General features: G+C 45.1%; 1 protein-coding gene across 5 annotated transcripts in view; it reads right to left on the reverse strand.

The window, feature by feature from the left end:
• The window catches only part of LOC124607819 (calpain-A), a 602,483-nt gene that overhangs the window by 85,234 nt on the left and 491,827 nt on the right, over nt 1-25,422 (reverse strand). For all 5 annotated transcript variants that reach the window (XM_047139938.1, XM_047139936.1, XM_047139939.1 and 2 more), the window contains 2 exons: nt 9,253-9,421; nt 5,058-5,239 (listed from right to left, as the gene is read on the reverse strand). In XM_047139938.1, the coding sequence (XP_046995894.1) occupies nt 5,058-5,239; nt 9,253-9,421 (351 nt within the window). The remainder of the gene's footprint in view (nt 1-5,057; nt 5,240-9,252; nt 9,422-25,422) is intronic.

Here is a 25,422-nt window from a genome sequence, read left to right on the forward strand (position 1 = left end):
TGGGATGGTAATAGACATCGTCCCGAATGAGCAACATGACCCCACCATGAGCTGGGATACCGTCCACATGGATGAGGTCATACCGCTCCGAGGTATAGTGGGTAAAGGCAATACGGTCAGTCGGGCGCAACTTGGTTTCCTGGAGACCAAGGACGAGCAGACAGTGCAGGCGGAGGAGCAGTTGTAATTCCTCCCGATTAGATCGAAGATCTCTAATGTTCCAATGTAACAAGGCCATCGCTAGTCAAAAAAGAGGGGGAACGAGACGGGGGAAGAGCTGGTCACCTCGACGGCCGGGAGGGCCAGGTTTCGAGGGAACAACGCTACAACCGGCGGGAGGCGGATCCTGTTCCATCGAGTCGTCACCAGCTGCGGCCGCTGTCCCTGGTGGTGTAGGAGGGGCATCATCATTTGCCGACGAGAGGCCAACTGAGCGTCTGGCAGCAGAGCTTCCCGGCGAAACTGAGGACGGCCGGGAGCAGCGACTCACGGATGGGGCGTCAGACAAAACGCGCAGGGGTGGAGACGGGGATAGAGACTTCTTCTTGGAGGCCTTCTTGGAAGTCCGAGGAGCCACAGGGATGGTGGGCTGGACCCGAAGAAGGTCCTCACGCGCGGGTTCCGTTTTGGAACGCCGGACCTCGGAAGCTGGGGTCCGGCACGTTTCCCCGATGGACGCCTGAGAAGCGATCCTCTTCTCAGGCGGGGAGGAGGAAGGGTGGCTCCTGGGGCAGAGGGGACGGGGGCCACGGGGGAGGAGGATTTGGAAGGGAGGGATTTGGGAGGCGGAGGCAGAGACCCCGGATGGGGGGAGGAGGCGGAGGGGGGACAGGATAGGGGTGAGGATACCGTGGAAGGAGTGGACGCAACTGAGGCAAACGAAGTGGTCAACGGCACGGGATGGCGGCGGTCATACTTCTTCCTGGCCTCAGAATAAGAGAGACGATCCATAGTTTTGAGTTCTTGTATCTTCTTCTCCTTCTGATATGAAGGGCAGTCTGAGGATCTAGGCGAGTGGATGCCAGGACAATTAACGCACCGAGGTGGTGGGGTGCATGTATGTTCCTCACGAAGAGGATGTCCACAGTCGCCACAAAGGGGCTCAGCTTCACACTGTGACGACATGTGCCCAAAGCGCAAACACCGGAAACGGCGCATAGGAGGCGGGACGTAAGGTCGCACGTCGCACCGGTAGCACATCACCTTTACCTTCTCCGGGAGAACGTCCCCCTCGAAGGCGAGGATAAAGGCCCCGGTGTCGATGCGGCGGTCTTTGGGGCCGCGCTGGACTCGCCGGACGAAATGCATGCCTCGGCGCACCAGGTTGGCCCTGAGCTCCTCATCAGACTGCAGCAGGAGGTCCCGATGAAAAATAACCCCCTGCGTCCTATTTAGTGCCAGGTGCGGGACAATGGACACTGGGATGTCCCCTAGGCGGTCGCACGCCTGGAGCGCCACCGACTGTGTGGCGGAGGTGGTCTTTATAAGAACGGACCCCGAACGCATCTTGCTGAGAGCCTCAATTTCCCCGAAGATGTCCTCAATGTACTGAACAAAGAACATGGGCTTGGAGGTGGCGAACGTCCCCCCATCGGTTCGAGAACAGACCAAATAGCGGGGGGAAGTACTTCGCCCCAAGCCGGCGGGCCTGTCCCTCCTCCCAGGGAGTGGCCAAGGGGGAAAGGGCAGGAGAACCAGAACTAGAGATAGTACCTTTCCTTTTGAAAGACTCGGCCGCAGAGCGACCTGATACGTGTTGACGTTTCATCTGCGAAACGTCCGCCCCCATACCACCCACTCCGACCAGGGGCTCTCCCCACGGGTGCCACCCAGCCTCAGCAAGGGCCACCTGGCAGGATGACCGTTGCCGGGAGTCCCGATGCCCCAAGGAGACAGGCATCTACTCCTTGGCCGACGTGGGGAGGGTGCAGCTCAGGTATCGGCAGTATGATCCCTGTGTTGTCAGGGGGCTACAACCTAGAGGGTACATGACGACCCCACCACAACGGGCTGGCTACCGTGCTGGATTTCTGGTGCCGTGGAAAGTCCATCAAGATCGTAGGTGGAGATGGGGATGCACTATGGGCGTAACTTGTACATCCCATCAGGTGTTTAGGCCCAATTTGAGGAATAGTGGGTATGGTTACAACGCCGGTACAATGCTGAGTGCCAAGGTCTCAGTGCACTGAGGACCAGTGGTACACCACGTAAGGCTTCCTTCCCCAAAAGGCCCGTACTTCTGTAGAATTTTGAAAAATGGATGTCAAACCCCAAGGGCGACCATCACATGGAAAGCCGAAACTGTTGAAACTCCTTTTAGTCACCTCTTACGACAGGCAGGAATACCTCGGGCCTATTCTTACCCCGGACCCGCAGGGGGGTGGAAAACGGGGAGGCGGGACGGACGCACCGGAAAACGGGGAGGCGGGACGGACGCACCGTTAAACGGGGAGGCGGGACGGACGCACCGGAAAACGGGGAGGCGGGACGGACGCACCGGAAAACGGGGAGGCGGGACGGACGCACCGGAAAACGGGGAGGCGGGACGGACGCACCGGAAAACGGGGAGGCGGGACGGACGCACCGGAAAACGGGGAGGCGGGACGGACGCACCGGAAAACGGGGAGGCGGGACGGACGCACCGGAAAACGGGGAGGCGGGACGGACGCACCGGAAAACGGGGAGGCGGGACGGACGCACCGGAAAACGGGGAGGCGGGACGGACGCACCGGAAAACGGGGAGGCGGGACGGACGCACCGGAAAACGGGGAGGCGGGACGGACGCACCGGAAAACGGGGAGGCGGGACGGACGCACCGGAAAACGGGGAGGCGGGACGGACGCACCGGAAAACGGGGAGGCGGGACGGACGCACAGGAAAACGGGGAGGCGGGACGGACGCACAGGAAAACGGGGAGGCGGGACAGACGCACCGGAAAACGGGGAGGCGGGACGGACGCACTGGAAAACGGGGAGGCGGGACGGACGCACCGGAAAACGGGGAGGCGGGACGGACGCACCGGAAAGCTACAACCATCTTTGTTGTTAGTTTCGTAAAAACTTTTAACTATTTTGTATAAAAAATTAAAACTTTTTTTATGTGATCTGCACATGTTCTCTGATATACGATCTCTCATTTCATTTTGATGAAACTATTTGGTAAAAAGAACTAATTCTTTCAAATCTTTTACTTCAATATAATGGTTTGATAATGCACTACTTTTCCTTTCGCTATTGCACATAATTACTGTGGTACTTTGAAATTAAGTAAAACACAGCATGTATTTTGCGAAGTCTGCAGCAGAAACATTGTTATAGACCAATTTAAATACGGTGGTTCTTAGATCATGAATTGCTACATATTAAATGTAGCCAATATGTCTAAATTGTTTTTAATTCCTTAAAGAGATTGATATCTCATTCTAGTTTAGTAAATTTGTAACATGTTTGGAGGTTGTCTGTGACAAGGCTGATATATTATATGGAAAGCTGTTGCCACGTGCCGAGCCTTGTTGCATGTCGTATCACTCCTGTGGGAAACGAAATATTGCACGGATAGCATCATTGCAATGTGTTGTGTTGTATAATTATCACCCTGATGAGAAGAGCACCTTAAAAATTCAAAATATTCTTAGCCTGATCATTATGCAGAAATATTTTCAGTTTCTTAAAGAAGACCCATATCTTCCATTTCTGGAGTGTGTGTAGAGGTTGATCCAATTTGGTCAGTGAACTTCCAGTATCACAAACAGTTATCTTATTATCTTGCCTTGATGTACGAGCAAAATCTATTTGTTTAATCTTATCTACTATTACACATACCAGAGAATGGGAGAATGGTTCAGTCTTGTTCTAACACACACTCTCACCTTCATTTTCAGCGACTTCAGATTCTGAAGATCTTTCACCTGTTATAAAAACAGACAGATGTGTTGAACCAACTGCTGTACATGGCTCAGGTATGTAAGTTCAAGATTCTGTTAGATATTTAATGCTCACCATCAGCTCTACTGAGAATCTCCAAGTTTTCTTCCTCTGTACAACTGCAATGGCATGATATTTCTTCACAAAAACAAGTCTTAACCCAACACAAAGATGGAAACCTCAACAGAAGACCACAGAAGACCACAACAGCCAACAGAGACAGGAATTCCCAACTGAGCAGACCAAGCGTGTAACAGCTACTAGAAAAACTGAGTAAAAATACAACTCTACATGTTAGCAAAGCTAGGGCAACTGGGGACACGAACGTTGCCACAATTTAACACACAAAAGCAGTCCAAGGGTTAGTGGAGACCTCAGTCAGAAGACAGATTCTGTTAGACAACTACAAATAATGATGAAGACTGTGAAAGCAGAAGACAGTGAGACAATAATGTAGCTTTAATTTCAAATGAGTAGGAGATTTTGACCTATTTGGGAATGATCCAGTTCAACCTGGGTTAGTAATAAGTATGATAAAGAAACATCTTTGTTTTGGTAAGAGGAAAAACAGGGGTTTTTACATATTCAGTTCTAAAGAAAAATTGAAGTTGATTTTCTATTACTGCACTAGTGGTAAACATTTGTAGATGATAGGCTAGCATTCACCATTCTGTGGAACAACGAAATGAAAATACTACAAGCATTCAAAAAATGTAGTAAACCTTGAGCAACACTGAAAATAGAAACCAGAATCTTCACTTTTTAACAAAAATAACTGGTCTTAGAAGAGGTTTAATACAAAACTAGGACATTCATACAAAAGATAAGTTTTTCTGTCAATTCATTCTTTCCTGCAAATATGTTGCTCTGAGCCAGCTATTGCTTTTACTTTCACAGTTGTTCTGATTTTGTGTAGTCACCTTCTCACCTTCGCCCACATCTTGATCTCTTTTTTCCTTCATCCCCACAGTTCTCTTAAATTGTTTTCATTTACAAGTCTTATGTATTTATTAGGTATTTCTCTGGATTTTTCATTGGACTTATTGTTTTTTAATAAAGAACTTTTATTTATAAGAGGACATTTAGTGTTAAAGCGTGAGACAAGTTGGTTCAAAAGTCATACATAGTACATACTTGTCACTCCATGGTCCATTCCACTCTGCTTCATTTCCCCATGGATTACGGAGACGTATGAGAGGAATTTTTCCTGTCATACGTGGAGTAGCTATGTCAAGATATTTAATTTTTGTTACGCTGTATGCATGGCCTTTCACCAGTCCTTCTGCAGTCTGTGCTTCTGTAATATTTGGATCTGGCTAAAACATAATATTCAATATTTGGTGACAGTTTTTTTAATAATAACAAAAATAATAGTTAAGAGAACACATTGATATTTTTAACTATCAGATAAAAAAATATAAATTAAAGTTCTTGCTACTGAAAATCACACACATGCAATAAGGGCATTTCAACATTAACTGCAAAATTTATTGTAAATTTTACATGACCATATAATTCGTTTACACAGATATGACAAGCTGTCTCTAGAATACTATGTCTCTGTCACAACATTACTGCATACTGTACAGAGCTGTTGGCAATGTAAATTACTTCGACTTTATCTTTCAACATGTTAGCTGCAATAGCTGTTACTACAATATTCTTCAAATGATTAAATACATATTAGATTCTAGGATTAATCTTTTGTGCCACAGTTAATATATGCTGTTGTGAAACTAGAAGTAGTTGTCATCTCGCACAACATGCAGACTGGTCCAGAGAGCTCACGTCATTTCTTATCCTGGTAACAGCCCAATTGAATTTCAATATTTTGATGACAGTTTCCCCAATCAGTAAATCCATCGAGCATTTCAACTGCAGTAAATCTTAACTGAGAAATATAATGTAGGAAAGGAAGCACCTACCACCACAAATTATGGGAAGAGCTGTACAAAAATTGTAAACAACACACATTTATCTCACTGGTTTATCTTAAATATGGTGGTTTATTAAGCAGCAAGGTGGTTTTATATGCCTAAGGATGTGCCAATACATATGCACTGTCATCATCAGATTTTTTGGTAATTAACTCTATGGACTCTCAAGTGGCACCCATTTAAAGGGGGAGGAAAGCACATAAAAACTGGCAAAAATATCAGTGTTGTGAAATTTGAAATGGCTATATTGTTTTACTAATTCCCACGAGTTATGAGTAAAGTGTTCTTGTTAGTCTACATAAGTACTGAGAACATTCTTCAGGTACTAGCTCAGATCATACATTCAGTCAGTCTCCAGTGCTGTCAACAATGGGTTCTAGTAATATACCTTTACCAATTTTAGGAGGTACATATAATCTTGGTGGCACCTATTTTCATGTATATAATTTCATGGGAGAAACTACTGGCAGGCAAAAGGCTCAAGAAGTATTAGCATTTCTTCATGTAACTCAATTTCACTGTTCAGGGCCCTTGAAAAGGAGGATTAATAGAGGAGATCCAAATAGTAAGAGAAACTGTCAAGGGTTTGTTTAGTAAGAATGAGATCATTACGGAAACATTCATCCAACTCAAGCAGCAAATGCTACAGGAGGGGCAAGATTTGTCACAAAGGTTTACCATTAACATTCCAAGGTCTGTGCAACTTAGTACTTCCTCCCTCAGAAATCACACAAAATGGCTATGATGGTAGAATCACAGGAATGCTATCATTCGTTCTGTGCTCATTTGAAAATTTAATGGGAAAGTGGCAAAATGACACTGATATCCAAAGTATACTCCACAATGTGAAATAAGGATTCTTGAGCAGAACAAATGCACACAGCATGTTATCTTGGATGTAGAGTCATCATCAGATAAAGTAACTTCAGGTGTACCCCACGGAAGTGTGTCGGGACCCTTGCTGTTCATATAGTATATTAACAATCTTGCAGACAATATTAACAGATGAGGCAGTTATCTATAATGAAGTACTATCAGAAACAATATTAACAGTGAAACCAAGCTTTTTGCAGATGAGGCAGTTATCTATAATGAAGTACTATCAGAAAGAAGCTGAATAAATATGCAGTCAGATTTTGGTCAGATTTCAACATGGTGCAGAGATTGCCAACTTAATCTACATGTTCAGAAATATAAAAGTTTGCATTCCAAAAGTGAGAAAACGTAGTATCTTATGACTGTAATATCAATAAGTTACCATTGGAATCAGTCACCTTTGGAATCGGCCTGGGCATACAAATTCCTGGGCATAACACTTTGTAGGGATACGAAATGGAATATGAGCAAAGCAGGTGGTAGACTTTGATTTATTGGTAGAATACTGGGGAAGTGCAATCAGTCTACAAAGGAGAGTGCTTTCCAATCATTCATGCAACTTGTTCCAGAATATTGCTCAAGTGCTTGGGACATGTACCAGGTAAGACAAACAGGGAATATTGAACATATACAGAGAGGTGCAGTATGGTCACAGGTTTGTTTGATCTGTGGGATTGTGTCACAGAAATACTGAAAGAACTGAACTGGAAGATTCTTTAAGATAGATGTAAAATATCCCAAGAAAGTCTATTGAAGTATTAAGAACCAGCTTTAAATGATGACTCTAGGAATATACTACAAACCACCTGCGTATCACTCACATAGGGATCATGAGGATAAGGTTAGCATAATTGCAGCACTATGCATAGATGCACTCAAACAGTCGTTCTTCCCATGTTCCACATGTGAATGGAACAGGAAGAAACCCTAGTAACTTGTACAGCGGAATGTATTCTCTACCATGCATCTCACAATGATTTGCAGAGTATAGATGTAGATTTAGATAACTTCTGCAGACATGCCAGTTGAAACAGCTGCTCTGTGTATCTTGAACCAAGTGAAGATAGGTTGTACTGTGGCTAATACTTAATGTAACTAGAGATATTACTTTACTAGTGCCTGGTTAACAGCAATGGGTACATTCTCCATTAATCAGTCAGCATTCAGTAATTGCTAAAGATGTTCTTTACAGCAGTTTCTCAGACTCATGTGGTGAAGAGTTTTAGGTAAAGAAGAAAGATTAAGCTGTAGTATGCCATTGAAGATGAGATCATTGAAGTTAGAATGCAGGTTCAGGGTGTGCAAGGATCTGAGAGGAATTTGGTTATGTTCTTTTTGAGGTAACCATCATGACATTCAGCTTAAGCTACTTAATGGAACTAAGGAAAACTTAGATCTATTTGACCTTACAGTTGTTTGAATCCAAGTCATTCTGAATGTGATTTCAGTGTGTCACCAACTGTGTCACCTCACTCATCAGAGACAGAAGTCCATCCTTAAATACAATGGGAAGTTCTCCATGACTTGGTGGACCATATACAGGGTGCCATAAATGTTTTTATAAACTTTAATGGCTGATTCCTTGCACATAGGCAAGGAAAAAAGTATGTGTTCAAAAATCCTTACTATTTCTGTTATTAGTGAAAGACCAGAAAGTTGTAAGAAATGTTTAAAATACTCTCTGCTTGCCTCTTCTAGAATTTTCAAACCCATTACAACACCTGTGGACACTGTCAAATGTGTTTTGCATGCTTTCATGATACACTGCTAAATGTGCCTGCATTAGAAATTTCTGACGCATACACCAGTTGTTTCCTGTGGTTCAGCAGATAATTCAAAGGATTGATGATGGGAGTTGTACAGGCCATAGAACTCCATCCTCCTGTACCTATACATCCATCATTGTAAAGATCATTCACTACATCTCAAACAATGTTACTTTTATGTGCCCGAGTTCCATCTTACATGAACACTGCTTGCTTCTTTGTGAATGTAAAGGCCCATCCTATAGCAAGTTCAGGAATGTTTTTCTTGAAAATTACATGTAAGACATTGATGAACAGCAAATAGTGCTACAGAAGTCTCTTACAATTGCAGGGCACATTTTAACAACAAATTTCTGCTAGTGTCAAGGATGCAATGGAAGCATTGATTATCTAACAAAATAAATTGTAATTGGTAGCTAGAAACTATACTAGTAGTTGGTCAATTTTAAGAGGACAAGGTTAAGAAAAGAGCAAAAAGGGGCAAGGTGTGTGTATTGCAGTATCTTATTGTAGCTCACGTTAAACATTTTGAGAGCATTTAATCACAAATATGTCAATAGGTTTTCATACTAGAACGAACTGATGTCTTACTTTTGTTACCTTAGGAGGATGGAGTGCAAGGATATTGTGGGAGGAAGGATTGGGGTTGGTAAAGTGGGTGGAGTCTTTTAAACCTTGTACTTAGTACTTCCATGAGTATGTTAAATGAATATTTAGACTTCATAAGCAATGCAAAAAAAAAATACAAACCTCAATTGAGCATGCCATTAAAGAGCCACGTTCATAAGCTTTCAGCATGATTTTGTACAAATTTGGTGGAGCTTCTTTCAGCTCAAACATTTCTGTAACACCACCTGTAAAATCTTCCATTGCCTCACATGTTGTTCCACCTTTAAGTGCCTCATAAGAACCATGCAACCTACAAGAAAGAAAATTGCCACATGAAAGTTTTGAACATGACAGATTTAACTACCTGTAAGTAAAAGGAACAGTTAGCCCATTAAATCTGCTGATAAAAGGTGAACTGAGGTCTCACAAGCACAGACTCTAAATAAAAATTCTAGTTTATGATTGCTCCCATGCCCCAATATCAGAAGTTAACATTTAGCTGCAAGACCTATTTTGTCACTCTAGTAATGAAGGCCTTTTTAGAAAATTATGCAGATAACATTGCCCACCTATGTGGACCTAGTAAGACCAAATATAAGGATCACAAACTAACATACAGCTAATGTTTAGATCTGAATGACAGGACAGTGAATGATCACTGTATACTATTTCCTGTCCCACTAAAACTGTTTAATTTTTGTCATTTACAGTTGCTTAGTATCTACTGCTAGTCTCCACACACTACCTTGGGTCTGAACCCAGTTCCTATAAGCCAGTTGCTATAAAAGACCACAGTAGCATAACTGAGATAATATCCTATTCAAGCTGTGTTGCAGAAGGATCTATGAAAATACAAAGATTGTGCAATGTTGCAGCTGCTCGAAGTAAAGTCTGTTTCTGCATGTGTCCAAATAAATTTTTTCAAAAAGATGCAGTGATATTTTGGCACCAGGCTGTATAAAGAGGCAGCTACAGTAGACGTAACTTATCTTTTAGTGCCTCAAAAACATGACAAAATAGTTATCAAAAACTTCAGATTTTAGTGAAGAACTGTTTTGCCAGTGGCTATCTTGTGCGAGACTATCAAAGTTTTGATAGTGTTGATCACTAGCACTGTTACGTAAGGCTAATCACTATGTCATCAGGAACCCATGAAAAATTACTGACCGATGAGGAACCTGACTAAATATATCTTATTTCCAGATGAAGCCTTGGGTCAGCTGAAAGTCCCATGGGACCTTTCTCACTATGAACTGGAGGGCCTGTATTCAGCAATAAGAATTCATAAAATAATAAAATTTTATTTTACTTATTTGCTCTACTCTTTGATTTTTGAACCGCTGTCTGACCAGCGTAATAAACATTAGTTGAGACACAAAAGCTAATGTCAAAGTCTTTTACTATCTCCTTTCACAAAAAAAAAGGCCTCATCTGGTACTAGCACCAACAGTCAGTCTTTCCTTCCCCTCTGGTACAGTACGTCTCTCCTGACCCAGGGTTCGGGGTGACTTTCCCAAAACATTTCTCATTTCCAAAAGTGCACTTGTCCTTTTCCATCATCCCTCTTCGTATCCCTTCAAACCATTTGCCAGAAGAAAGAGCCGCTGGCTTCAAAATCTCATGTGTTTCCACATCTTTTGTGCGTTTTCTCCTGCCGCCAGTTGATAAGTAGATTATTTTATTTATTTTTTATCAGTCCTTGTTATGTTTAGATGGGCAGTTATATGTCACCTAGGTACTGAGTCACTTCCCCATAAGAACATTGTTAATCTGCAGAGGTGGAAATTGCAGTAACACATCCCAAGACTGTCTTTTTTTTTTTTTTTTTTTTTTTTTTGTGGTTTTAGGGCGCACAACTTCAATGGTCATTAGCGCCCTGACTACTCTAAGAATACACCGCGAGGCACAAGTTGACCACAACAACTAAAAGGGAAAACACGATAAAAGACAGACTGACAGGCATAGGATTAAAAAACAGCATCATCAAATGTCCTTAGCGAGGTTTGTCAAATTGATAAAACGAAGAACACGAGCAGCTGCTCGTGGGTCATCCGCTAAAATGGCATCGAAAGTATTTGGCAGGTTAAGATCGAGGCGCAGTGTGTTAAGATCTGGACAGGACATTAAAATGTGTCTAACCGTCAGCAAGTGCCCACATGGGCAGAACGGCGCCGGCGCAGCCGTCAGCAGATGGCGATGGCTGAACCGGCAGTGTCCAATTCTTAACCGGGCTAAAATGACCTCCTCCCGCCGAGAAGGGCGTGAGGAGGACGTCCAAGCCACGGGAAGAGGTTTTAAGGCCCGAAGCTTGTTGTCGGTAAGTGCAGCCCAATCGGCATGCCACAGAGATAAGATGCGCCGACAAATCACCCTGCTAAAATCGGACGAAGGGACGCAACAAAAAGCTGTCCGAGGCTGGAGGACCGCAGCCTTGGCCGCGGCATCTGCAGCTTCGTTCCCAGGGATACCGACATGGCCAGGAACCCACATAAAGCTAACTGGAGAACCGACGTCCACCAGCTGCTGAAGAGAGCGTTGGATCCGGTGTACGAAAGGGTGAACCGGGTACGGATCACTGAGGCTCTGGATGGCGCTCAGGGAATCTGAGCAGATGACATAAGCAGAATGTCGGTGGCGGCAGACATAAAGAACAGCCTGGTAGAGGGCAAAGAGCTCAGCTGTGAAGACAGAACAATGGTCATGGAGCCGGTATTTGAAACTTTGTGCCTCGACAATAAAGGAACACCCGACCCCGTCATTGGTCTTAGAGCCATCTGTATAAATGAATGTCATGTCGATGAACTTTGAACGAAGTTCCAAAAAACGGGAGTGGTAGACTGAACCGGGGGTGACCTCTTTTGGGAGCGAGCTGAGGTCAAGGTGAACGCGGACCTGAGCCTGGAGCCAAGGTGGCGTGCGGCTCTCGCCCACTCGAAAGGTTGCAGGGAGTGAAAAATTAAGGTGTTGAAGGAGGCGACGAAAGCGAACTCCAGGGGGTAGCAGGGCAGAGACATACAACCCGTATTGACGGTCAAGAGAGTCGTCAAAAAAGGAACGATAAGACGGATGGTCGGGCATTGACAGTAGCCGACAGGCATACCGACAAAGCAGTATATCGCGCCGGTAGGTGAGTGGCAATTCGCCAGCGTCAGCATGAAGACTCTCTACGGGACTGGTATAAAATGCTCCGATCGCAAGTCGTAAACCCCGATGTTGTATGGAGTTGAGGCGGCGTAAGATGGATGGCCGTGCAGAGGAGTATACGAAGCTCCCATAATCCAGCTTGGAGCGGACGATCGACCGATATAGACGAAGTAGGACAGTTCGATCCGCTCCCCACGACAGACCACTGAGAACACGGAGGACATTTAAAGAACGGGTACAACGGGCGGCCAAATAGGACACATGTGGAGACCAGTTAAGTTTCCTGTCAAATGTAAGGCCTAAAAATTTGGTTGTCTCCACGATTGGGAGAGCAACGGGACCGAGTCGTAAGGACGGTGGGAGAAACTCTTTGTAGCGCCAGAAGTTAATACAGACCGTCTTCTCGGCAGAAAAACGGAAGCCATTGGCGACACTCCAGGAGTAAAGACGGTCAAGAGAACGCTGAAGACAGCGCTCCAGGACACGTGTACACTGCGCGCTGCAATAGATGGTAAAATCGTCCACGAAAAGGGAGCCTGATACATCAGCTGGGAGGCAATCCATTATTGGATTGATCGCGATGGCGAAGAGAGCGACGCTCAAGACTGAGCCCTGTGGCACCCCATTCTCCTGGCGAAAGGTGTCGGACAGGACAGAACCCACACGTACCCTGAACTGTCGATCCATTAAAAAGGAACGAATAAAAAGAGGAAGGCGACCGCGAAGGCCCCATGTATGCATGGTGCGGAGAATGCCCGCCTTCCAACAGGTGTCGTAAGCCTTCTCCAAATCAAAGAACACAGCCGCGGTCGGGCGCTTCCGCAAGAAGTTATTCATAATGAAGGTCGACAAGGTAACCAGATGGTCAACAGCAGAGCGGCGCCTACGAAATCCACATTGTACATTGGTAAGTAGGCGTCGAGACTCGAGCAGCCAAACCAATCGAGAGTTAACCATTCGCTCCATCACTTTACAGACACAGCTGGTAAGCGAGATAGGTCGATAACTGGAAGGCAAGTGCTTGTCCTTCCCCGGCTTAGGAATCGGGACAACAATAGACTCGCGCCAGCATGCGGGAACATGTCCCTCAATCCAGATGCGATTATATGTACGAAGAAGAAAACCTTTACCCGCAGGAGAAAGGTTCTTCAGCATCTGAATATGAATAGAATCTGGCCCTGGAGCAGAGGACCGTGATCGGCCAAGTGAGTTTTCGAGTTCCCGCATGGTGAATGGGGCATTATAACTTTCACAATTCGAGGAGCGGAAGTTAGGTGGCCTAGCCTCCTCTGCCTGTTTGCGGGGGAGGAAGGCAGGGTGGTAATGAGCGGAGCTCGAAACCTCTGCGAAAAAGCGACCGAAGGCATTGGAGACAGCCTCAGGGGCTACAAGGACGTCATTCGCGACCTTCAAGCCAGAAACTGGTGAGTGGACCTTAGTACCAGATAGCCGGCGCAGGCTACCCCAGACAACAGAAGAAGGAGTAAAACTGTTGAAGGTGCTTGTGAAAGCAGCCCAGCTGGCTTTCTTGCTTTCTTTAATAATACGACGACACTGAGCACGTAATCGTTTATAATTGATACAATTCGCCACTGTAGGGTGGCGTTTAAATGTGCATAAAGCACGTCGACGAGCACGTAAAGCGTCTCTACATGCCGCGGTCCACCAGGGGACCGGTACGCGACGTGGAGAAGAAGGAGGGTGAGGGATGGAATATTCAGCAGCAGCGAGAATGACTTCCGTGAGGTGTGCGACCTGACGATCGCAACTTGTAAAGGTTTGATCCTGAAAGGTCGCCCTGGAAGAGAAGAGCCCCCAGTCTGCCTTGGAGATGGTCCAATGAGAGAAGCACGGAGAGGGGGTATGCTGCAGGAGTTGGATAACACACGGGAAGTGGTCGCTCGAATATGTATCAGAAAGTGCATACCACTCAAACCGGCGTGCAAGTTGGGGAGTACATATAGAGAGGTCTAAATGGGAATAGGTGTGAGATGTGTCCGAAAGAAAAGTAGGGGCGCCAGTATTGAGGCAGACAAGATCGAGCTGGTTGAAAAGGTCTGCTAACAAGGAGCCCCTCGGGCAGGATGCTGGAGAGCCCCAAAGGGGATGGTGGGCATTGAAGTCTCCAGTTAACAAAAATGGTGTAGGTAGCTGAGCAATAAGTTGCATCACGTCTGCCCTGGTAACGGCAGATGACGATGGAGTGTAAACGGTACAAAAGGAAAACGTAAAAGTGGGGAGAGTAATGCGGATGGCAACTGCCTGCAGGCCGGTGTGCAACGTGATGGGATCATAGTAAATATCATCCTGGACCAGCAACATAACCCCTCCATGAGCTGGGATACCTACCACAGGGGGTAGGTCAAAACGCACAGAGGTGTAGTGTGCCAAGGCAATTTGATCGCATGGGCGTAGCTTCGTTTCCTGGAGGGCTACGACAAGCGGACGGTGCAAGCGGAGCAGCAACTTCAAGTCCTCTCGGTTGGAGCGAATGCTGCGAATATTCCAGTGAATAAGTGCCATCGTAAGAAAAGGAAGATGAGAGAAGTGGTCACCTCGAAGGCCGCTTAGGGCCTGGCTTCGAGCGAGCACTGCCGCCGCTATCAGTAGGCGGACAGTCATCGTCCATGTGGTCTATAGGGTCATCGGCCATCTCGGGAGGATGGCCGGGAGGGGGAGCTTCCTCCGCCAGTGAACGGCCAGATGTACGGCTACCAGCGATGCGGCCAGGCGAAACAGATGACGGCCTGGGGCGGCAACCGCTGGGTGGCGCAGGAGAAGGAATGCGCCGTGGCGGAGAAGGAGAACTGTGCTTCCTATGCGCCTTTTTGGAAGGACGTGTAGTGGAAGTACCGGTCGAAGGCTGGGAGGTCGAGGTACGGAGGAAGTCTGCACGGGATGGTTCCTTCTTGAAGGCCCGTGCATCTGACTTCGATGTCTTCGTCTTAGCAGAAGCTGAGGAAGGTGCTCGTGTCTGTGGGGTGATGGGAGGAAGAGGAGACGTCGACCGCGCGATCTTAGCACTGGCCGAACGGACGACCGTGGTGCTGAAGGTCAGATCGCATGTCTGGGTTGCTACCTCCCGGGTAGTCCGAGGAGAGGCGAGGACAGTACTGTATTTCCCCGCTGGGAGCAGCGTGGGCTTCCTACTAGCCAATAGCTTGCGAGCAGCCGAGGTGGACACTTTCTCTTTGACCCGAATTTCTTGGATACAGCGTTCTTCCTTATAGACAGGACAGTCGCGGGAGGATGCGGCATGGTCACCCTGACAGTTCACACAACGAGGAGACGGAGGTGGACAGTCACCCTCATGGGCATCCCTGCCACAAGTGACACATTTAGCCGCATTGGAACAAGACTGTCTAGTGTGATTGAAACGCTGACACTGGTAACAGCGCGTAGGTGTCGGGACATAGGGGCGAACAGAAATAACCTCGTAGCCCGCCTTGATGCGCGATGGCAGCTTAACACTATCGAAGGTCAAGAAAATTGTCCGGGTTGGTACAAGGTCATTGTTGACCTTTTTCATGACCCTATGGACAGCCGTCACGCCCTGCTCAGCGAGGAATGATTGAAGCTCCTCATCAGTCAATCCGTCGAGGGAGCTAGTATACACTACACCACGAGACGAGTTCAAAGTTCGGTGGGCCTCCACCCGGACAGGGAACGTGTACAGGAGGGTGGCCCTAAGCAGTTTTTGTGCCTGAAAGGCACTCTCAGTTTCTAGTAATAAGGTGCCGTTTCGCAACCTGGTACAAGATTTGACAGATCCGGCTATGGCATCTACGCCCTTCTGAATAACGAAAGGGTTGACAGAGGAAAAATCCTTACCGTCCTCAGATCGAGAAACTACGAGGAACTGTGGGGCAGGCGGTAGTACTGTTGTCACTGTTGGCTGGTCACGTTTCCGTTTTTGAGTCGAAGTCGAAAGAGATGGAGTAGAATCCATTGCGGAGGAATCCCCCATGATTGCCAGCGTCTCCGATGGCGCGCTCCTTCCTTGTGGGGACCCTCTCAGAGGGCACTCCCGCCTTAGGTGAATGTTTACACCTCAGGTCACACCTCCCGAGAAACAGACGGAGGGACCAATCGGCATGGTCAGAAGGTATCAGCTCAGGCAATCACCCCTCCCCGGGCCTGGCCTTTACCAGGGGGTACGCGCGTGCCTTACATGTCTACCCAGGGCGGGGAATTACGCGTTACCCCGTCACCGGCTACGCGTGCGAACGCGTGGGTCGGCCTTCAGGCACGCACAGGGAGGAAGGAAGAAGAGGAAAAAGAAGAGAGAGAGGGAGAAAGGACAGACTGTCTCAAACGCCGAGGCGGAGACCAGAGAAGGCAAGGAGAAGAAGGTAATGAGAAGGCAAGGAGAAGAAGGTAATGAGAAGGCAAGGAGAAGAAGGTAATGAGAAGGCAAGGAGAAAAAGGCAAGGAGAAGGCAAGGAGAAAAAGGCAAGGAGAAGGCAAGGAAAAAAAGGCAATGAGAGGGCAAGGAGAAAAAGGCAATGAGAAGGCAAGGAGAAAAAGGCAATGAGAAGGCAAGGAGAAAAAGGCAATGAGAAGGCAAGGAGAAAAAGGCAATGAGAAGGCAAGGAGAAAAAGGCAATGAGAAGGCAAGGAGAAAAAGGCAATGAGAAGGCAAGGAGAAAAAGGCAATGAGAAGGCAAGGAGAAGTCAAGGGAATGAGTAAGGAAGACAGTGAGGTCGAGAAGAGCAAGGAAAGGAACCAACAAAAGGAAGGAAGAAACGAGAAGTGAAAAACCAAAAAGACCACGATTATAGGTCGTGGAACCGTCCGTCTCCGGACGCAGGCACTAACTACCCCCGTGAGGGGGATGGACTCCTTTTAGTCGCCTCTTACGACAGGCAGGAATACCGCGGGCCTATTCTAATCCCCGGACCCGCAGGGGGGCCAAGACTGTCTGAGTGGAGGTGAGCGACGACTCGATTTGACTGCAGGTCATTTTGAGGTGATTACTCCACTAACCTAGGCACTGGTGGACAATCCAGTGTTTTTGTCCCAGTTATACTTTACACAAGCAGGAAGAATATGAAAATGCACCTCTACATTGTTATAGAAGATTACGTAGATGATAGATTTGAATGCCCATACATCCACATTGTTTAAAATTTTAAAGCCTTATGCTGAACAACCAAAAAGTCATTCTTATGACAACTGGAAAGCAGAAAACAGTACTGGATGAGCTGCTTTATTCTAATCTAAATTCAACTGGACTTCTGTCATACTTCCAGTATATTTTCATTCTTTTGCTTAGTGGCCTACATCAACTGGTGGGACAGTACATTAACGTATGATTTTTAAGGAGTCTTAGTGAACAACATAAAGCGAACAATATGTTCTATGCAACATGTTTTATGCGAGACAGATGTGGATGTTCAATAATGACTCGGTGAAATCTCAAATGAAGACTGACTATATCGGTAATGACCCTGATTTCAAGATTTCAGTGATTGAGACCCTGAGCCGTGAAGCTTCCCCCAACCCAACCTGCCTTTCCCTTCAGAATTGCTTACATTAAAATATGGCAATTATTAGTTGTAATCAGAATTATATAGAATTTTGTCTATTGAACACTTACAATGACAGCTGGATTGCGAAGTATTGCGAAGTTTTGCAGCAGTGAGCAGTGGCACTTTACCTACAAGTTGCAATGTTGAGCTGAGCTTTGGCTCTCTGCTTGTTACTGGTAAATGTCAATACACTTCAAGTCAACTGTCTTTTGTTTATGACTGCTGCCAACTCTAGTGATCTAAATGCTGTAGGACTATAGTTGTGTGACAAGTGAAAAATAAATAGCATAACGAGTGTGTTTCAACATGAACAATTCCATGATATGCTTTCACACAACCTTGTTACTCCCCTGTGTAATTTATATCACAGCTGCTGATTATCTGCAGGCAGGTATACCATAAGTGACACCAGTGTATAGTAGACAGATAAGGCTCTCACCCTTACATCCCTCCTCTACATGGGGACAAAATTCTCCTTTCCACTTTTGCCACACCCCATATTCCACTGATGTCGAAGCTTAACTTAGCACCAAAACTTAAATCAATTTCTATCAATATCTAAGGAGTATCGCATCAGATCACAAAAACTTGAAATGAAAGAAACATTACTTAAACAAGACAATGCTTACCAAATTCAACTCTTACAATGCTTTAGACATTAGAGTGTCTCGGAGTTTAATTTGTAGTGATGTAACAACAGCACACCCATAGGCATCAGCAAGTGAATGTAATAGTGGGTGCTTGCGAACAGCTCAGAGAAGACCTTTGCAAGGATCAATTAAATCATTTTTTCAGAGTGCAGTAGTAAAACTGGAATCACCCAAAGAAGACATTAATGAAGCTGGTGAAGATGTCAGAAATACAGGAAGTCAGCTCTAGTTTTACTTCATGTTCTCAGTCTGCGCATTCAGTACAGAAGATAGGTAAGACTTGTGTTAGTGTTTCCCTTCTTTCAACTCCAACTGCAAAAAATGACACTGCTTCATTTATTGACAGAAGCAACTTAAATTGGTACTGAGAGGCTTGAAATATTAGGCAATATATGAAAAACTATGCTGAGAAAGAACCATTTGAAAGTGACTCTTGCATAACATGCAGTTTACAGGCACCAAATGCTCACGATCTATAGAGCAATTCATATGATAGGCAACAAACATTAGAGGTGGACCAACTCACTCAATTTTGGGAACCAATTCACTGGTGAGCATTCATTTTTGGGAAAAAGGTTTTTACTTGTTCACTGTTATCTAATTGTGGGCTATGCAGATATCAGATAAATTGCATGAAAAAGTATCAAATATGCCCAAATATTACTTCGGCCTGATAAATTTGTTATGCAGATAGGTCGTTTACTTCAATTTCCTTAGCTGAATGTGTTCTCTAAGAACACATCATATTAGTCAGGTGATGTAATGGTCAATAAGAAACACATCAGGCAGAGAGAGCCAGGGAAAGCTGAAAAAAAAGTACAAATTATGGAATCTGTTTATGACCCAGTGCGGACAAACACAATCATCATTAACTTTTGAGGGAGACTCACAGTTGTAGTAAGTACAACTCTCTGTTTTTAACTTGTTTACAGAAAATTATACACATGTGTGTTGGTGTTACTTGCATGAAACAACTGGAAGTAAACTGCAATCTGTCACCCCAGTACTGATAGTTTCCTTTTACAATTTGTGGGTGTGTAAATTAACTACTGTACGCATCAAAGTGTCAGATAGTGCAGGAAGTGAAGATTTATTTGTAAAAATTAATGACTTCCAACACAACACAAGCTGAGAAACTGCATACTACACTTAGAAGGTTAGTATTAGCAGTGGCACCAACTATATAAATATTCTGGAGGTCACTGAAACTTAGCTAATGAAAAGAAGCAAGACATCTTTTTCCAAGCTGAAAGAAACAGTGCAAACCAACTATTCTCAGACACTCCATCGTTGGGAAGGAGATACATATTACAGGTGGTAAATACCAGAAATACCTTCACACAAACAGCCACAGCCTACAAAATTGTGTTGAGTGGAACATGTTTCCTGTAGACAGAGTCCAGAAACTACAGGCAGCCACCACTCAACACTTCTTCACAGCCAGTGTGATACTTAAAATAGTCCCAATTGCCACAGAAGGTAGGGGTCCACATTGCTGCTGGGAAACAAGTTTCCTGGAGGTTGAAGCAAGAAACAACGAAAGTGCACAAAAGATGTCACACCTGAGCCAAATTGTGGAAAAAACCACTACAGTTCCATACTATCAGCATTCTGTCAGGACATGAAGGGATGAAGTAGGCAAGTCATACCTCAGAGCTGCCTGTTGCCAGTGGTGGTGAATATACATCATCAAAACACATTTATTCTGAGTCAGCGTGCAGGTGTGTGTGTGTGTGTGTGTGTGTGTGTGTGTGTGTGTGTGTGTGTGTGTGTGTGTGTTTGGGGGGGGGGGGTTGTAGATGAATAGTTGGGGGAGAGGGGGGGGGGGCGCATTCAGCGCCATAGGGGCCACCAGGAATGCTCCATCAGATATAGAGGCAGAATATGGGTGGGTCCAGCAGCATAGGGGCCAACAGAATCTCTCTCCTTTTTGGAGGGTTACTTCTTGTCCTTGTTCTTAGATCATTTCAACTTCTGTGAGGGCTTGTCAGTTCCAGATTCTCAGACAGAGGAGTGATATACAGTCATATGATCCAGTCATATGTCCTGCAACCTGTGGCTCTTTCAGTGACTGGCTGGTATCTGGTAGCCCATCTGCAGAGTCCTGGAAACGGAGTGTCCTGAGGGATCCGCGCATGGTAAAGGATGCCAGAGGAGGGCTTTGCTTCTCTGGTTGGGGGTTTGGAACTGACATCCATGGGGGTTAGGGAACTGATGCTCTGGAAGGACTGAAGAGGGTCACAGGGAATCAGTAGAAGGTGCGCCCCCCCCCCCCTCTCCCCAAACAACCAGCGGAGCATGTGCAGTCAGGCAGCACCAAAGGCCACATGTAGAAGACACACAGGATGGCAGTACAGTCACTGAACAATTTCTTTTCGCATTTGGAAGTGGTGTAGTCTAATAAATGGGGGGGGGGGGGGGGGGGGGGACCGCATGGTATTCCCCACAGATGATATAGAGATGGAGGGAGGGGCCCCAAGGAGCTTTTGTGTGCAACTGGTGGCCACAATCCCTAAAATGGTGCAGGCATTGGGTGGAGTAATATACAGGGTGTTACAAAAAGGTACGGCCAAACTTTCAGGAAACATTCCTCACACACAAATAAAGGAAAGACGTTATGTGGACATGGGTCCGGAAACGCTTAATTTCCATGTTAGAGCTCATTTTAGTTTGTTCTTCCACCTACGCTCAATAGAGCACGTTATCATGATTTCATACGGGATACTCTACCTGTGCTGCTAGAACATGTGCCTTTACAAGTACGACACAACACAACATGTGGTTCACGCACGATGGAGCTTCTGCACATTTCAGTCGAAATATTCGTACGCTTCTCAACAACAGATTCGGTGATCGATGGATTGGTAGAGGCAGACCAATTCCATGGCCTCCACGCTCTCCTGACTCAACCCTCTTGACTTTCATTTATGGGGGCATTTGAAAGCTCTTGTCTATGCAACCCCGGTACGGCTGCGATACAATACGCCATTCTCCAGGGCTGCATCAGCGCATCAGGGATTCCATGCGACGGAGGGTGGATGCATGTATCCTCGCTAACGGAGCACATTTTGAACGTTTCCTGTACAAAGTGTTTGAAGTCACGCTGGTACGTTCTGTTGCTGTGTGTTTCCATTCCATGATTAATGCGATTTGAAGAGAAGTAATAAAATGAACTCCAACATGGAAAGTAAGCGTTTCCAGACACATGTCCACATAACATATTTTCTTTCTTTGTGTGTGAGGAATGTTTCCTGAAAGTTTGGCCGTACCTTTTTGTAACACCCTGTATAGCTTGACATCATGAAATGAGTCCTTCAAAGGCCAAGATGAAGGCTCCAATATCCACTACCCACTCTGTTGTTTCAGTCTGCTGGACAAAATTGACAAAATGCACACTTCGACTCTCCAAATTAGCATGCAACTCATCACCAGTCTGTAAAAACAAGAGCTCAGTGCAAAATGATACCCTGTAACAGATTCATCGCAGGCAAGCAGTGCCCATGACTGAGTGAGGGAGGCTATTTTAAGCCACTTTTTGTTTTTGGAATTTCTGCAACTTCCTCAAACTCGTCCTCAAGATGTTCAACTAAGAACAAAGGCTTTGTAGTCAGAAGGGAATCCCCGTCCATCCTAGAACAGAGCAAGTACTGGGAGGATTATTTCTCACCTGGTCTCTTATGTTCCTCCCATGCAAAAGCCATGAAATTGAACATCTGAGGGTCATAACTCTCTGCATTGTAATACGTCTCAACTTCAGAAAAGATTGCTGGGGCTATGCAAGTACCAGCAGAAGAAAGTTCAATTTGCTTCATGTGCAAATCTTCCACCACAGTACCACCCATTCTCTTCCCAAAGATGCCACCCAGTCACACCAACAATCAGCTGTCTAGTAAATCATTTATCAGGAGCCCCTGTGCCCAGTCACAGCGGGCACATACTCCTTGGCTTGCATGGGGAGTTTCCAGCTCGAGCATGAACAGTGCGATCCCTGAATGGTTAGGGGGCTATCACACAGGTACTTGACAACCTTCCTACCTCCGCAACCAAATGGCTACAGTGCTGGGTTTTAGGCATAGTACCATTGCAAGGAAGAAGGGAGAAAAGCACAAAGGTGGAATACGTGTCATACTGGACGACCTTCCCTGCATGATCCACACTTACGTAAAATTTAGAAAAGTAGCAGCAGGTCAAACACAACAAGAGAACAATATAGTTAACAACTGAAAGTTGTAGAAAGACGGCAGATAAGAAAACAAGTGCCCAAAACATACTGGATCCAAGCACAATCCATATCAAGAAGACCATCCAGTGGTAAGGTAGAGAGGAAAAAAGAATAGGAACATGGAAAGAGAAGTAGCACTGCAATGGCTGGAGCCCCATAGTGCCCTAGCACATACTCACAAGAGAAATGTGAGTCCTCTTGGGGAGAGAGAGGGAGGGAAGGGGAGAGAGGGAGGGAGGGGGAGAGAGGGAGGGAGGGGGGGGGGGGGGAGAGAGAGAGAGAGAGAGAGAGAGAGAGAGAGAGAGAGAGAGAGAGAGAGAGAGAGAGAGAGAGAGGGGGGGGGGGGGGGGGCGGCATAAGAGTTGGGTGAGAACATCATCATAAGAATACTAAACATACAAGAAGAGCCTCAAATAAAAAGAACTGTTTGAAAAACTTGCCCTTGCTCCCCTCACTTGATGAGGGAAACAAAATATCTACGTCAAAAGTGTGGTGTTCTGATTTGTTTCTAGCACTGTAGGAAGGTTCGGATGAAATACATGAGGATGAAAGTGATAATGTATTATTTGTGGCCAAATAACGATACAAACTACTTTTTATTTCATCTTTAAAATGAAAATGTGGCAAAGTTTCTCCCTTTATGTAATTATGGACTGCAATAGTTACCCTAGGGTGGAAAGACAATTATAAACTAAGCTGATTTCACATACAATTTCTCATAAATGAAATTGTGTTTTTCCATATAGTTATACTGTAAATCTGCATTATCATCTCCCTGATCTGTTATTTTATTAATAAATAAAATCAGAATATACTGTAAATATTGTGTTTTATTTATCCAAATGCACTAAATTCTGCATTGTTTAAAAAAAATTAAGTTTGTGAGGTCTTTTGCAAGAAGGTTAATAAGTAACAGAAATCATGAAAATACATATTCATTAAAACAATGGTTTTATATGTAACAAACAAAAAGGTGGTATGAAAACCCCTCCATAGCAATTACATTCCTATCAACATCCACAGTACTTAAGGATTTGAAATGGAGGAGGAGGAAGAGGTTAAGTGTTTAACGTCCCATCGACATCAAGGTCATTAGAGATGGAGCATGAGCTCGGATGAGAGAAGGAAAATAGCTGTGTCCTTTTCAAGGAACCATCCCAGCATATGCATTAAACAATTTACGGAAATCACAGAAAACCTAAATCATGGTGGCCAAATGTGGGACCGTCGTCCTCCCAAATGCGAGTCCAGTGAGTTTGAAATGTATAAACATATGATCGTTGGGGTACATATGACATTAAGTGTAGACCTCAGGAGTCAGGCTCCCACATTTACATACTTACGTAAAATTTGTAACATTCTTATTTCATGATTTTGTAACACATATTGTTTGCAAACATGTTTTGTAAATTTTGGTACTAACAAAGTAAGTAATCTTTTTATTCCAACATAAAAAGGAAAAATTACTATGTAATATTCTGCTATCAGTTTGTGAATGCCAACATTATTCTGACAGTAATCGTCAAATATTCTGTCTGTAATAATGGATGACGAAATCTATAATTATTGAAACACTACATAAGCAGTGGCATATCAGCCATGAGGAGGGGGGTCCATTTTATAACAGTTGTGTTTGAAACCTGTGCCAGTGTAAGCAATATTCTGTATAAGTAATTGTAAAAGCTAAACTTAATGTAAACCTTATTATGTAAAATATCTCCTGGCATTGCCAATCATTAACTTTGCTGTGAAGAGCTCAGGAAGTGGCAGCAAATTTGGTGCAGCAGATACACTTGGATTCATTTACAGCCACTGTAGCATACGAGTGCCGCAAAAATGAATAGGAGTATTTTCAAGTAATTGTTAACACCCAGAAAACATTAACTTGAGACAAATCGAGATTGCACCTCCTTGGTCCAGTTTATTTCAGGTTAAAAATACTGTGTGACCATATGCATATAAACCATATAAAATATTATATTTTCAATTTCAAAAGAGCTAACAGTTTTAAAAAAGGGGGGCAGTGTAGCTGTGGGGCCAAAACAATGCCAGGCCTCACCGAGCAACATCGATACCTCTCCTCAGTGCAGCACTCCATGAAGAATGAGCTGCCATTCCCCAAGAAACCTTCCAGCACCTGACAATGTACACCTGCAAGAGTCAAAGCTGTCATCAAGGCTATGGGTGGGCCAACACAATATTGAATTCCAACATTACCGATGGAGGGTGCCACGAACTTTTAAGAGATTTTTTGCCAATGTCCGGATACTTTTGATCAAAATGTATGTACTGTATGGATAAATAACCTCTGCTGAAACCCCTCTGCTGAAACCCCTCTGCTGAAACCCCTCTGCTGAAACCCCTCTGCTGAAACCCCTCTGCTGAAACCCCTCTGCTGAAACCCCTCTGCTGAAACCCCTCTGCTGAAACCCCTCTGCTGAAACCCCTCTGCTGAAACCCCTCTGCTGAAACCCCTCTGCTGAAACCCCTCTGCTGAAACCCCTCTGCTGAAACCCCTCTGCTGAAACCCCTCTGCTGAAACCCCTCTGCTGAAACCCCTCTGCTGAAACCAGCGGAAAATTTGTCAGTTACAGAACTAGTAACCTCCTATCCCAGTTTTTCACATTGTTTACAGTCAACTCCTCCTCAGCCAACATAAGGAAGGCCAATTTTGTCAGTCTAGAAAGAACTTTTAGTGATGAACAATTGTCAGCTATTACAGACGATAATACAATCACTTCATTATGTCTTCATTCAGACAGC

Source organism: Schistocerca americana, chromosome 1, assembly GCF_021461395.2.
Source record: "Schistocerca americana isolate TAMUIC-IGC-003095 chromosome 1, iqSchAmer2.1, whole genome shotgun sequence".
In the NCBI taxonomy this organism is placed as follows: domain Eukaryota; kingdom Metazoa; phylum Arthropoda; class Insecta; order Orthoptera; family Acrididae; genus Schistocerca; species Schistocerca americana.